At 48.9% G+C, this 14208-nt stretch overlaps 1 protein-coding gene across 2 annotated transcripts in view; it reads left to right on the top strand.

Moving 5' to 3' along the window:
* The window catches only part of ATP6V0A2 (ATPase H+ transporting V0 subunit a2), a 178277-nt gene that overhangs the window by 150818 nt on the left and 13251 nt on the right, over window positions 1-14208 (top strand). Inside the window, exons 17-18 of one of the 2 annotated variants that reach the window (XM_077293223.1) lie at window positions 918-1040; window positions 3934-4051. In XM_077293223.1, the coding sequence (XP_077149338.1) occupies window positions 918-1040; window positions 3934-4051 (241 nt within the window). The remainder of the gene's footprint in view (window positions 1-917; window positions 1041-3933; window positions 4052-14208) is intronic. The other variant, XM_077293224.1, reaches the window with a different exon arrangement.

Here is a 14208-nt window from a genome sequence, read left to right on the forward strand (position 1 = left end):
GTGGGTCAGTAATGGTGTGGGATGGCATTTCTTTAGAGGGCCGCACAGCCCTCCATCTGCTCGCCAGAGGTTGCCTGACTGACATTAGGTACCAAGATAAGATCCTCAGACCCCTTGTGAGACCATATGCTGGTGCGGTTGGCCCTGGGTTCCTCCTAATGCAGGACAATGCCAGACCTCATGTGGCTGTAGTGTGTCAGCAGTTCCTGCAAGATGAAGGCATTGAAGCTATGGAATGGCTCGCCCATTCCCCAGACCTGAATCCGATTGAACACATCTGTGACATCATGTCTCGCACCATTCACCAGCGTCGCGTTGCACCACAAACTGTCCAGGAATTGGCAGATGCTTTAGTCCGGGTCTGGGAGGAGATCCCTCAGGAGACCATCCGCCACCTCATCAGGAGTATGCCCAGGCATTGTAGGGAGGTCATACAGGCACATGGAGGCGCCACACACACTACTGAGCATCATTTCCTTGTCTTGAAGCATTTCCACTGAAGTTGGATCAGCCTGTAACTTCATTTTCCACTTTGATTTTGAGCGTCATTCCAACTCCAGACCTCTGTGGGATATTTGTTGTGATTTTCATTGATAATTTTTAGGTTTTATTGTTCTTGACACATTCCACTATGTATTGAATAAAGATTTACAGCTGGAATATTTCATTCAATGATATCTAAGATGTGGGATTTTAGTGTTCCCTTTTATTTTTTTGAGATATATATATGTGTGTGTGTGTACACTAGCCTGGGAGTTCCTCTCATGCTCTGTAAACCAACTGATGCAGAGAGAGGTACTTCTCTTTTTATTTTGACTGTTTCCTGTCTTTAAAGAGCGGATCCCCTCTCTAGTTAGTGCTGTCATGGGTTCTGAAAAAGCACATTACCGGAAAGTAATATACGTTTTTCCCTATAGAAAGGTTATACTTTAGTTCGCCGTGGAAGCGAAGAAGAGCTGTCATTACTCAGATCACATGATTTGGAAGAGGGGGACAATCATACTGGCCATGAATCTCAGCGAGAAGGAGAAAAGGAAAAGGTAAGAAAATGACTACATTCTTAGTTAAGTAGCTATATATATATATATGCTAGCTGTTTCCAGCCAGCTAACGCTCGGCACGCTCATTGCTATCTAATTAACGCTGCTGGTGATTAAACTAAAGTAAATAATGACAATATTCAATAGCACTTATGCAGGTGGTAAATTAACTTAAAATGAAGTTAATAACAATAATTGTGGTGATACGGTGGGGGGTGGGATTATGTGTAGTAATGTGGGGGGGCGGGATTATCTGTGGTAATGTGGGGTGGCGGGATTATGTGTGGTAATGTGGGGGCAGGATTATGTCTAGTAATGGGGGGGCGGGATTATCTGTGGTAATGTGGTGGGGGCGGGATTGTGTGGTGATGTGGTGGGGGGGCGGGATTGCATGTGGTGGGGTGGGATTACGTGTGATGTGGTGGGGCGGGAATACGTGTGGTGGTGGGGCAGGATTATGTGTGGTAATGTGGGGGGCGGGATTGTGTGTGGTAACGGGGTGGTGGGGTCGGGATTGTGTGGTAATGTGGGGGGCGGGATTGTGTGTGGTAATGGGGTGGTGGGGTCGGGATTGTGTGGTAATGTGGTGGGGGCGGGATTCTGTGTGGTAATGAGGTGGTGGGCGGGATTGTGTGTGGTAATGGGGTGGTGGGGGCGGGATTGTGTGTGGTAATGGGGTGGTGGGGGCGGGATTGTGTGTGGTAATGGGGTGGTGGGGGCGGGATTGTGTGTGATAATGGGGTGGTGGGGGCGGGATTGTGTGTGGTAATGGGGTGGGGGGCGGGATTGTGTGTGGTAATGGGGTGGTGGGGGCGGGGATGTGTGATAATGGGGTGGGGGGCGGCATTGTGTGTGGTAATGGAGTGGTGGGGGCGGGATTGTGTGTGGTAATGGAGTGGTGGGGCGGGATTGTGTGTGGTAATGGGGTGGGGGGCGGGATTGTGTGGTAATGGGTGGGGGGCGAATTTGTGTGGTATGGGGTGGGGGGCGAATTTGTGTGGTATGGGGTGGGGGGCGGGATTGTGTGTGGTGGTGGGGGCGGGATTGTGTGGTAATGGGGTGGTGGGGGCGGGATTGTGTGTGGTAATAGAGTGGGGGCGGGATTGTGTGAGGTAATGGAGTGGTGGGGCGGGATTGTGTGTGGTAATGGGGTGGTGGGGGCGGGATTGTGTGTGGTAATGGGGTGGTGGGGGCGGGATTGTGTGTGATAATGGGGTGGTGGGGGCGGGATTGTGTGTGGTAATGGGGTGGGGGGCGAGATTGTGTGTGGTAATGGGGTGGTGGGGGCGGGATTGTGTGTGGTAATGGGGTGGTGGGGGCGGGATTGTGTGTGGTAATAGAGTGGGGGCGGGATTGTGTGAGGTAATGGAGTGGTGGGGCGGGATTGTGTGAGGTAATGGGGTGGTGGGGCGGGATTGTGTGTGGTAATGGGGTGGTGGGGGCGGGATTGTGTGTGGTAATGGGGTGGGGGGCGGGATTGTGTGTGGTAATGGGGTGGTGGGGGCGGGGATGTGTGATAATGGGGTGGGGGGCGGCATTGTGTGTGGTAATGGAGTGGTGGGGGCGGGATTGTGTGGTAATGGAGTGGTGGGGCGGGATTGTGTGTGGTAATGGGGTGGGGGGCGGGATTGTGTGGTAATGGGTGGGGGGCGGGATTGTGTGGTAATGGGTGGGGGGCGGGATTGTGTGGTAATGGGTGGGGGGCAGGATTGTGTGGTAATGGGTGGGGGGCGGGATTGTGTGGTATGGGGTGGGGGGGCGGGATTGTGTGTGGTGGTGGGGGCGGGATTGTGTGTGGTAATAGAGTGGGGGCGGGATTGTGTGAGGTAATGGAGTGGTGGGGCGGGATTGTGTGTGGTAATGGGGTGGTGGGGGCGGGATTGTGTGTGGTAATGGGGTGGTGGGGGCGGGGATGTGTGATGGGGTGGGGGGGGATGTGTGATGGGGTGGGGGGCGGGATTGTGTGTGGTAATGGGGTGGGGGGCGGGATTGTGTGTGGTAATGGAGTGGTGGGGGCGGGATTGTGTGTGGTAATGGAGTGGTGGGGCGGGATTGTGTGTGGTAATGGAGTGGTGGGGCGGGATTGTGTGTGGTATGGGGTGGGGGGCGGGATTGTGTGTGGTAGTGTGGTGGTGGGGGCGGGATTGTGTGGTAATGGGGTGGTGGGGGCGGGATTGTGTGGTAATGGGGTGGTGGGGGCGGGGATGTGTGATAATGGGGTGGGGGGCGGGATTGTGTGTGGTAATGGAGTGGTGGGGGCGGGATTGTGTGTAGTAATGGAGTGGTGGGGCGGGATTGTGTGGTAATGTGGTGGGGGGCGGGATTGTGTGTGGTGGTGGGGGCGGGATTGTGTGTGGCACTGGGGTGGTGGGGGTGGGATTGTGTGTGGTAATGGGGGGGTGGGGGCGGGATTGTGTGTGGTAATGGGGGGGTGGGGGAGGGATTGTGTGTGGTAATGGGGGGGTGGGGGCGGGATTGTGTGTGGTGATGTGGTGGGGGGCGGGGCTACTGTGCAGAGGGCAGGATTATATAATATATGTATGTTCCCCAATACACAGTTGTCATATATAACTTGTGTGTACTATATGTTGTAGTTATCACATGACTTTGACTACGGATGTGCCAGCAGATATACACAGCTATTAGCCCCTTTTTTTATTTAATTGGCCTAATCTGTGTTTTTTCAGTAGCAATAACAACCATGCTGTAGATTTGTGAAATCTGGAGCGTATTGCATATTTTGTATGGATTTATTCCGCTGTATATGAATCCGGTATGGAATACTACATTTATTTCCATTTCTGGCAGAATGTCAGCAGTGTCTAAATCCAGACCGGATCCTGACTATGTGCACGAGGTCAATGTCTTATTGCTGTATTGGTTTGTTTTGCAGTTTGATGTAGCTGATGCATTTATAAATCAGGCAATCCACACTATTGAATACTGTCTGGGATGTATTTCCAACACTGCTTCCTACCTGCGTCTGTGGGCGCTAAGCCTGGCACATGCTCGTAAGTGTTACTTTTTATACCTATACATCGATTATAATTTAACAGATCAGCAGCACCACTTTTGCAACTTTTTTGCAGCCTAGTATCGTGTACTTTTTGTCTGAGAAAAAAAAGTCTTAGTTATGAAATTTCACTTGCATTTATTTTGAGGGGTATGTTGGTGTCCCAAAACTAATATTGATTTTAATTGTAAATGTCAAACTGTTTATTGTAATTTTTTTCTATTAAACTTTTACAAAAAGTTCCCCTTGTTCCCTCTCTATTCTATCTGCTATATATTACAGTACAGACCAAAAGTTTGGACACAACTTCTCATTTAACCCCTTTCTGACATACTATCCCGTCGATGTGGTATGGGCCCGTATGACCACCGACTGGATAGTACGTCATTACCGATCGGCCGCGCTCACGGGGGGAGCGCGGCCGATTGGGGCCGGGTGTCAGCTGACTATCGCAGCTGACATCCGGCACTATGTGCCAAGAGCAGTCACGGACCCCTCCTGGCACGTTAACCCCCGGCTTACTGCGATCAAAGATTATTGCAGCGTTTCGGCGGCACAGGGAAGCATCACGCAGGGAGGGGGCTTCCCTGAGACCCTCGGAGGAACGCGATGTGATCGCATTGCTCCAAGGGTCTCCTGCCTCCTCCCTGCAGGCCCGGATCCAAAATGGCCGCAGGGGGCTTTCCGGGTCCTGCAGGGAGGTGGCTTGCAAGCGCGCACCTGCTCAGAGCAGGCGCCGACAAGCCTCCTGCAGTGCCTGTGTGATCGCTGATCTGACACAGTGCACTGCAAAGTGTAAGATCAGTGATCTGACACTATAGCATAATGTCCCCCCTGGGGCAATGTTAAATAGTAAAAAAAAATATATATATTGTTCCAATAAATACATTTCTTTATCTAAATAAAAAAACAATAAAAGTACACATTTAGTTTTGCCGCGTCTGTAACGACCCGACCTATAAAACTGTCCCACTAGTTAACCCCTTCAGTGAACACTGTAAAAAAAAAAAAATGACGCTTTATTATCATACCGCCAAACAAAAAGTGGAATAACACGTGATCAAAAAGACGGATATAAATAACCATGGTACCGCTAAAAACGTCATCTTGTCCCGCAAAAAAACAGCTGCCATACAACATCATACAACGAAAAAATAAAAAAGTTATAGACCTCAGAATAAAGCGATGCAAAAATAATTATTTTTTTATATAAAATAGTTTTTATCATATAAAAGCGCCAAAATATAAAAAAGATATAAATGATGTATCGTAATCGTTCTGACCTGAAGAATAAAACTGCTTTATGAATTTTACCAAACGTAGAACGGTATAAGCGCCCCCCCAAAAGAAATTCATGATTAGCTGGTTTTTGTTCATTCTACCTCACAAAAAGCGATAAAAAAAAGTCACGTGCCCGATAATGGTACCAATAAAAACGTCAACTCGGCCCGCAAAAAACAAGACCTCACATGACTCTGTGGACCAAAATATGTAAAAATTATAGCTCTCAAAATGTGGAGGCGCAAAAACTATTTTTTGCAATAAAAAGCGTCTTTTAGTGTGTGACAGCTGCCAATCATAAAAATCTGCTAAAAAACACACTATAAAAGTAAATCAACCCCCCTTTCATCACCCCCTTAGTTAGGGAAGAATAATAAAATGTTAAAAAATGTATTTATTTCCATTTTCCTGTTAGGGTTGGGGCTAAAGTTAGGGTTAGAGTTGGGGCTAAAGTTAGGGTTAGAGTTGGGGCTAAAGTTAGGGTTAGGATTGGGGCTAAGGTTAGGGTTGGGGCTAAGGTTAGGGTTGGGGCTAAGGTTAGGGTTGGGGCTAAAGTTAGGGTTGGGGCTAAAGTTAGGGTTGGGGCTAAAGTTAGGGTTGGGGCTAAAGTTAGGGTTGGGGCTAAAGTTAGGGTTCGGGTTGGCTAAAGTTAATGTTTGGGTTAGGGCTAAAGTTAGGGTTTGGATTACATTTACGGTTGGGATTAGGGTTAGGGGTGTGTTTGGGTTAGGGTTTCAGTTAGAATTGGGGGGGTTTCCACTGTTAAGGCACATCAGGGGCTCTCCAAACGCAACATGGCATCCAATCTCAATTCCAGCCAATTCTGTGTTGATAAAGTAAAACAGTGTTCTTTCCCTTACGACCTCTCCCGTGCACCCAAACAGGGGTTTACCCCAACATATGGGGTATCAGCATACTCAGGACAAATTGGACAACTTTTGGGGTCCAATTTCTCCTGTTACCCTTGGGAAAATACAAAAACCGGGGCTAAAAAATAATTTTTGTGGAAAAAAAAAAGATTTTTTATTTTCACGGCTCTGTGTTATAAACTGTAGTGAAACACTTGGGGGTTCAAAGTTCTCACAACACATCTAGATAAGTTCCTTGGGGTGTTTAGTTTCCAATATGGGGTCACTTGTGGGGGTTTCTACTGTTTAGGTACATCAGGGGCTCTGCAAATGCAACATGACGCCTACAGACCATTCCATCTAAGTCTGCATTCCAAATGAGCTCCTTCCCTTCCGAGCTCTGCTATGCGCCCAAATGGTGGTTCCCCCTACATATGGGGTATCAGCGTACTTAGGATAAATTGGACAACAACTTTTGGGGTCCAATTTCTCCTGTTACCCTTGGTAAAATAAAACAAATTGGAGAATAAATTTTTTGTGAAAAAAAGTTAAATGTTCATTTTTAAATAAAAAATTCCAAAAATTCCTGTGAAACACCTGAAGGGTTAATAAACTTCTTGAATGTGGTTTTGAGCACCTTGAGATGTGCAGTTTTTAGAATGGTGTCACACTTGGGTATTTTCTATCAAAATGACTTCAAACCCCTTTGACTTCAGATGTGATGTGATCCCTAAAAAAAAAATGGTGTTGTAAAAATGAGAAATTGCTGGTCAACTTTTAACCCTTATAACTCCCTAACAAAAAAAAAATTTTGGTTTCAAAAGTATTTTGTCTGACATATCTCTCTGATTTAAGGGCATAAAAATTCAAAATTGGAAAATTGCAAAATTTTCAAAATTTTCGCCAAATTTCCGTTTTTTACACAAACAAAACGCAAGTTATATCGAAGAAATTTCTAACATGAAGTACAATATGTCACGAGAAAACAATGTTAGAATCATCAGGATCCGTTGAAGCGTTCCAGAGTTATAACCTTATAAAGGGACAGTGGTCAGAATTGCAAAAATTGGCCCGGTCATTAACATGCAAACCACCCTTGGGGGTAAAAGGGTTAAAGATTTTTTTTCTGTATTTTCATGACTATGAAAATTGTACATTCACACTCGAAGGCATCAAATCTATGAATTAACATATGTGGAATTATATACTTAACAAAAAAGTGTGAAACAACTGAAATTATGTCTTATATTCTAGTTTCTTCAAAGTAGCCACCTTTTGCTTTGATGACTGCTTTGCACACTCTTGGCATTCTCTTGATGAGCTGTGTTGGATACACATCTGATAGGTCTACTGAATAGACTGTTAGCTGCTTTTTTCTTGCCATTATGCAAATTCTAAGTAAAGAAAAACGAGTGGCCATCATTACTTTAAGAAATGAAGGTCAGTCAGTCCGAAAAATTGGGAAAACTTTGAAAGTGTCCCCAAGTGCATTGGCAAAAACCATCAAGCGCTACAAAGAAACTGGCTCACATTAGGACCGCCCCAGGAAAGGAAGATCAAGAGTCACCTCTGCTTCTGAGGATAAGTTTATTCGAGTACCAGCCTCAGAAATTGCAGGTTAACAGCAGCTCAGATTAGAGACCAGGTCAATGCCACACAGAGTTCTAGCAGCAGACACATCTCTACAACAACTGTTAAGAGGATACTTTGTGCAGCAGGCCTTCATGGTAAAATAGCTGCTAGGAAACCACTGCTAAGGACAGGCGACAAGCAGAAGAGACTTGTTTGGGCTAAACAACACAAGGAATGGACATTAGACCAGTAGAAATCTGTGCTTTGGTCTGATGAGTCCAAATTTGAGATCTTTGGTTCCAACCACTGTATCTTTGTGCGATGCAGAAAAGGTGAACGGATGGACTCTACATGCCTGGTTCCCACCGTGAAGCATGGAGGAGGAGGTGTGATGTTGTGGGGGTGCTTTGCTGGTGACACTGTTGGGGATTTATTCAAGATTGAAGGCATACTGAACCAGCATGGCTACCACAGCATCTTGCAGCAGCATGCTGTTCCATCCGGTTGTGTTCCATCCAGGCTGTGTAAGGGCTATTTGACCAAGAAGGAGAGTGATGGGGTGCTACGCCAGATGACCTGGCCTCCACAGAAACCAGACCTGAATCCAGTCGAGATGGTTTGGGGTGGGCTGGACCGCAGAGTGAAGGCAAAAGGGCCAACAAGTTCTAAGCATCTCTGGGAACTCCTTCAAGATTATCGGAAGACCATTTTTGGTGACTACCTCTTGAAGCTCATCAAGAGAATGCCAAGAGTGTGCAAAGCAGTCATCAAAGCAAAAGGTGGCTACTTTGAATAACCTAGAATATAAGACATAATTTCAGTTGTTTCACACTTTTTTGTTAAGTATATAATTCCACATATGTTAATTCATAGTTTTGATGCCTTCAGTGTGAATGTACAATTTTCATAGTCATGAAAATACAGAAAAATCTTTAACCCCTTTACCCCCAAGGGTGGTTTGCACGTTAATGACCGGGCCAATTTTTGCAATTCTGACCACTGTCCCTTTATAAGGTTATAACTCTGGAACGCTTCAACGGATCCTGATGATTCTGATATTGTTATCTCATCATGACATATTGTACTTCATGATAGTGGTCCTACTTCTGACTTGGTGACATTTTGTTTGAGAATCCCCAGTGCATGTCAGGATACTCAAACAAGATGTCACCAGTGGGTATAAGATGCGGTCTGTGCTGCAGCCTTTGTCCCCACCATGAAACAAAGCTCCACCTGCGATGCTTGATTTTAGGGGCTGGGCTAGTCTTTACTGAGCATGTGTTGGTTGTCAATTCCAACTGTGTGTCACTGTGTGTTATCCTTTTCAATGCAGAGTGGCAGTGCACTCCCTCGCCGACTCTGATGAGAAGTGACAAGCTGGCAAGAGCACCCTGTCAGAGCACATTGTAAAGCGAGAACCTGGTGAGCAGGGAAAGCAGAGACTAGTTCTGCCCCCGAAACAGACATCGCTTTTGAGGGCAGAGCTGGTGTCTGTTCTCTCTGCTCACCGGGTTCTCTCCTTACAGTGTGCACTGACAGTGTGCTCTGTTCCTGGCTTGTCTCTTTTATAGTCGGCAAGGGATCACACTGTCACTGTGCATTGAAAAGGGTGCCACACATTGACAAAGGAGCTTATACTAGAGTATATGTCAGACTTTACAATCGATAGATGCTTCGTAGAGCTGGGACTAGCCCAGCCCCTGATATGGATCACTGATGATTAGTGTTGAGCGATACTTTCCGATATCGGAAAGTATCGGTATCGGAAAGTATCGGCCGATACCGTCACAGTATCGGAATCCAATCCGATACCGATACCCGATCCCAATGCAAGTCAATGGGACGAAAATATCGGAATTAAAATAAACCCTTTATACACTTGTAGGTTCATTCTACATGCAGGAAAACAACTAAGAATATTGTAGGATGTATTGGGGGACGTGGCGGAGATATTAAAGGGACAGAGGTTTAGCCCAATGTAATAGAATAGCAGGATTTTTTATTTTTTTTTATGAAGTTCGGCGTTAGAAAGAATTTGACTATGTTTTTTTTTTTTTTTTTATGTCAGATATTGATGTTTCACTACTTCCACGCCCTTCACCTTCTTTTTTACTTCTCCCACGCTTTCTTCTTAATTATCCTCATCATCAGCTTCTTTGACATCAACTTCTTCACCTTATTCATCTTCTTCTTCATCTTCTACCTATTATTTTTTGGGTTACATTGTTCATATTCTTTTTATTTTACTATTATCTTCATCATATTCAACTTCTTCATCATATTCTTATTTGTGACAGGCATTCCCGTAGTTGTTATCTATAAAAGTTTGAAGATTACACCTTCCGTTCTGCCTGTCACAAAACAGTTACATTTGTCCGCGTTCAGTTTGGCCTGCAGCATCAGGCTTTATCCAGGGGCACCACGAGGAGGAACGGACTCACCCCCATACACTGCTTAGTCTTCTTCTGCTTATAATTTACATAATATTTTTTGCTCTGATATTTTGTGTTATGCTTAATGTCCTTCTGCTCTTTGTTCTGCAGCCTCTTGTTCTTCTGCTTCTCGGTCTTCCAGGTCGTCGTCGTCTCCAGGGTCGTCGTCTCCGGGGTCGTCGTCATCGGGGTGGTCTTCAGGGTCGTCGTCTCCGGGGTCGTCGTCATCGGGGTGGTCTTCGGGGTCATCGTCTCCAGGGTCGTCGTCATCACGGTGGTTGTCGTCTCTGGTGTCGTCGTCATCTTAGGGGTGGTCTTCTGGGTCATTGTGTTTAGTCTCTTGAACTTGGAAATGTAGCAGAAGGTACAAGAAGGCTGAGAAAATGCCGAGAACCAGCTGATGGAACTGGAACTCGGATGGCTACCCGAAGGTCCAAGAGCCAATGGAACTACCGAGGACCAGCTGACGTTACTGGAACCCGGTTACTAAGCAGGAGGTACCTGTGCTGAAAGCACTACCAAGGACCACCTGACGTTGGTGGAACTCGGATACCCAGAGGGAGGCACCTAAGCCAAAGGCTCTGCCCGGAACCAGCTGACGGTACTGGAACCAGGATGGGGAGCAGAAGGTACAAGAGCAAAAGACACTGCCGAGAACCAGCTGACGGTGCTGGAACCCGGATGGGTAGCCGAAGGTCCAAGAGCCAATGGAACTACCGAGGACCAGCTGACGTTACTGGAACCCGGTTACTAAGCAGGAGGTACCCGTGCCTGAAAGCACTACCAAGGACCACCTGACGTTGGTGGAACTCGGATACCAAAGGGAGGCACCTAAGCCAAAGGCTCTGCCCGGAACCAGCTGACGGTACTGGAACCAGGATGGGGAGCAGAAGGTACAAGAGCAAGTGTCTGCGTGGCTTTTGCAGGACACGATGCCGGCTGCACAGCAGGGGAACAGCTGGCGGTGCTGGACCCCACTGACACATTGGCTGGTGTTTTTCTCTGTGCAGCTAGCACATCTGGGCCCCAACTGGCGGTGTGTTAGAGCCCAGGGACAGCAGGAGGAGGAGCAGGAGGAGGAGGAGCAGGGGGAGGGGAGTGTAGGCCGAAGCCTGCACTGGCGGCAGCTTTGGGTCTGTTGTGTCTGCGTGGCTTTTGCAGGACACGTTGCCGGCTACACAGCAGGGGAACAGCTGGCGGTGCTGGACCCCACTGACACATTGGCGAGGTGTTTGGCTCTGTGCAGCCAGCACTTCCGGACAGCAACTAGCGTTGTTGGAGCCCGGGCTCTGCAGGTGGAGCAGAGTGTAGGCCGAAGCCTAATTGAACCGATTTCAAAAGTCACCTTTAACCCCCCCTCAGGGGTTACAAAGTAGAAGAGCCACAGCTTATGCAGCAGTAGTGCTGCACAAGTCAAAGGTTGCTCTTTTAATTTTTCTCCTTGCACACGCTGAATGAAACACGTATAACATTTAGCCCTTTATACAGTCAAACTGTGTTGGAGGCGCGAGTTCCCTTTGTAATGAGACGCAGCACAGATGTCAAGAATCCCACCTTGGTGCTGGGTGCAGCCTCCCGAGCGTTGTTATTTGCTGTACAGGAGTCTGCGCTGTCGTGTTATCCCCTGGCCTAGCGCCGTTAGCGCTGCCCATCTTCTGGCATCATGTAATGTCGGCCGGTGCGGTTCGCGATGCCCATGAATCCCAGCCCCGCAGTGTCTTAACATTGTTAAAACACTGCGGGGCTGGGATTCAGGGCCTGGCGCAGCACATATGTTGGCCTCTCACACTCGGGTCCTTACACCCGCTTCAGACTGTGCGGCGTCATCTGATCCCTTATCGCATGCCACGGCCATGAAGCCGCACAGTCCGAAGAAGGCGGAAGGAGAGGAGGGACAGGCGAACTGATGCACTGATCCTGCCCATGAATCACACCCTCGCAGTCCCAATAAATACGACACCGAGGGGCGTTGTGTGGGTCAGGGCGGCCGCAGAGGCGCAGGCAGCCAAACAATGATGCCAGAAGACGGGCAGCGCTACCAAGGGGGTTGCAGCGTGTCATTACAAAGGAAAGTCACACCACCGGGACGGTTAAATGGTCACACAGAGGACACATTTCAGACGTGTTTTCAGTTCCACATGTGCGAGGAGAATACGTTTCTGAGCCACCTTGCACACATGCAGCATTACCGCTGTACAAGGTGGCTGGATAACGTAAAAACGCCTGGGGGAGGGGGGACAGGTTCCCTTCAATTTCAGTTCTTGTGTCTGCGTGGCGGTCGCAGGACACGTTGCCGGCTACACAGCAGGGGAACAGCTGGCGGTGCTGAACCCCACTGACACATTGGCTGGTGTTTTTCTCTGTGCAGCTAGCACATCTGGGCAAAAACTGGCGGTGTTAGAGCCCAGGGTCAGCAGGAGGAGCAGGGGGAGCGGAGTGTAGGCCGAAGCCTGCACTCGAGCAAGTTGAAAGGAAACCTTTAACCCCCCCCCCCCCCCCAGGCGTTTGTAGCTGAAAGAGCCATTGTGTACAGCACTAATGCTGGAAAAGGTAAACTTAGCTCTTTTAATTATGGTCCTTGTACATGCGGAACCTAACATTTATGAAATGTGTCCCCACACAGCGTTAAACCGTCCGGTAGGTGGAACTTTCCTTTGTCGTGTGACGCAGCACAGCCATCATTTTTACCCCCTTGGCGCCGTGCGCCGCCTCCTCAGCGTTGTTTGAATCTGTCCCGGAGCCTGCGCTGTTAGGTTAGCCCTTGGCCATGCACACATGTTGCGCTGCCCGTCTTCTGACCTCATTTGGTGTCAGGCTGGCTGCGCCTGTGCGGGTGCGCTGGCCGAGATCCCGCCTCGCAGTGTCGTCTAATGTAATCCCACCGCGGGCCTGTGATCCGTGCCCGTGCGCAGTGCATATCCTCTCCTCTCACTCCCCTCCCTACGGCTTTTTCAGACTGTGCGGTGTCACGGCCGTGGCATGCTATTAGGGACCAGCTGACATCGCACAGTCTGAAGAAGCCGTAGGGAGGGGAGTGAGAGGAGAGGATATGCACTGCGCACGGGCACGGATCACAGGCCCGCGGTGGGATTACATTAGATGACACTGCGAGGCGGGATCTCGGCCAGCGCACCCGCACAGGCGCAGCCAGCCTGACACCAAATGAGGTCAGAAGACGGGCAGCGCAACATGTGTGCATGGCCAAGGGCTAACCTAACAGCGCAGGCTCCGGGACAGATTCAAACAACGCTGAGGAGGGGGCGCACGGCGCCAAGGGGGTAAAAATGATGGCTGTGCTGCGTCACACGACAAAGGAAAGTTCCACCTACCGGACGGTTTAACGCTGTGTGGGGACACATTTCATAAGTGTTAGGTTCAGCATGTGCAAGGAGCATCACGAAAAGAGGCACTTTTTCCCTTTGCATCATTACTGCTGCACAAGGTGGCTCCTTCAGTAACAAACGCCTGGGGGGGGGGGGTGTCAGGTTCCCTTACATTTAACTTGTTGTGTCTGCGTGGCGGTCGCAGTACACGTTGCCGTATACACAGCAGGGGAACAGCTGGCGGTGCTGAACCCCACTAACACATTGGCGAGGTGTTTGGCTCTGTGCGTACAGCACTTCTGGACGGCAACTAGCGGTGTTGGAGCCCAGGGACAGGTGGAGGAGGAGGAGGTTGGAGGAGGTAGGAGGGATTGCCACACACACAGCAGGGGAACAGCTGACGTTACTGAACCCCAATAACAGAGGAGGGACTGTTGACTGTGCGTACAGCACTTCTGGACGGCAACTGGCGGTGTTGGAGCCCAGGGACAGGTGGAGGAGGAGGAGGTTGGAGGAGGTTGGAGGAGGTAGGAGGGATTGCCACACACACAGCAGGGGAACAGCTGACGTTACTGAACCCCAATAACAGAGGAGGGACTGTTGACTGTGCGTACAGCACTTCTGGACGGCAACTGGCGGTGTTGGAGTCCAGGGACAGGTGGAGGAGGAGGAGGTTGGAGGAGGTAGGAGGGATTGCCA

The sequence above is a fragment of the Ranitomeya variabilis genome, chromosome 1, assembly GCF_051348905.1.
Source record: "Ranitomeya variabilis isolate aRanVar5 chromosome 1, aRanVar5.hap1, whole genome shotgun sequence".
Taxonomy (NCBI): domain Eukaryota; kingdom Metazoa; phylum Chordata; class Amphibia; order Anura; family Dendrobatidae; genus Ranitomeya; species Ranitomeya variabilis.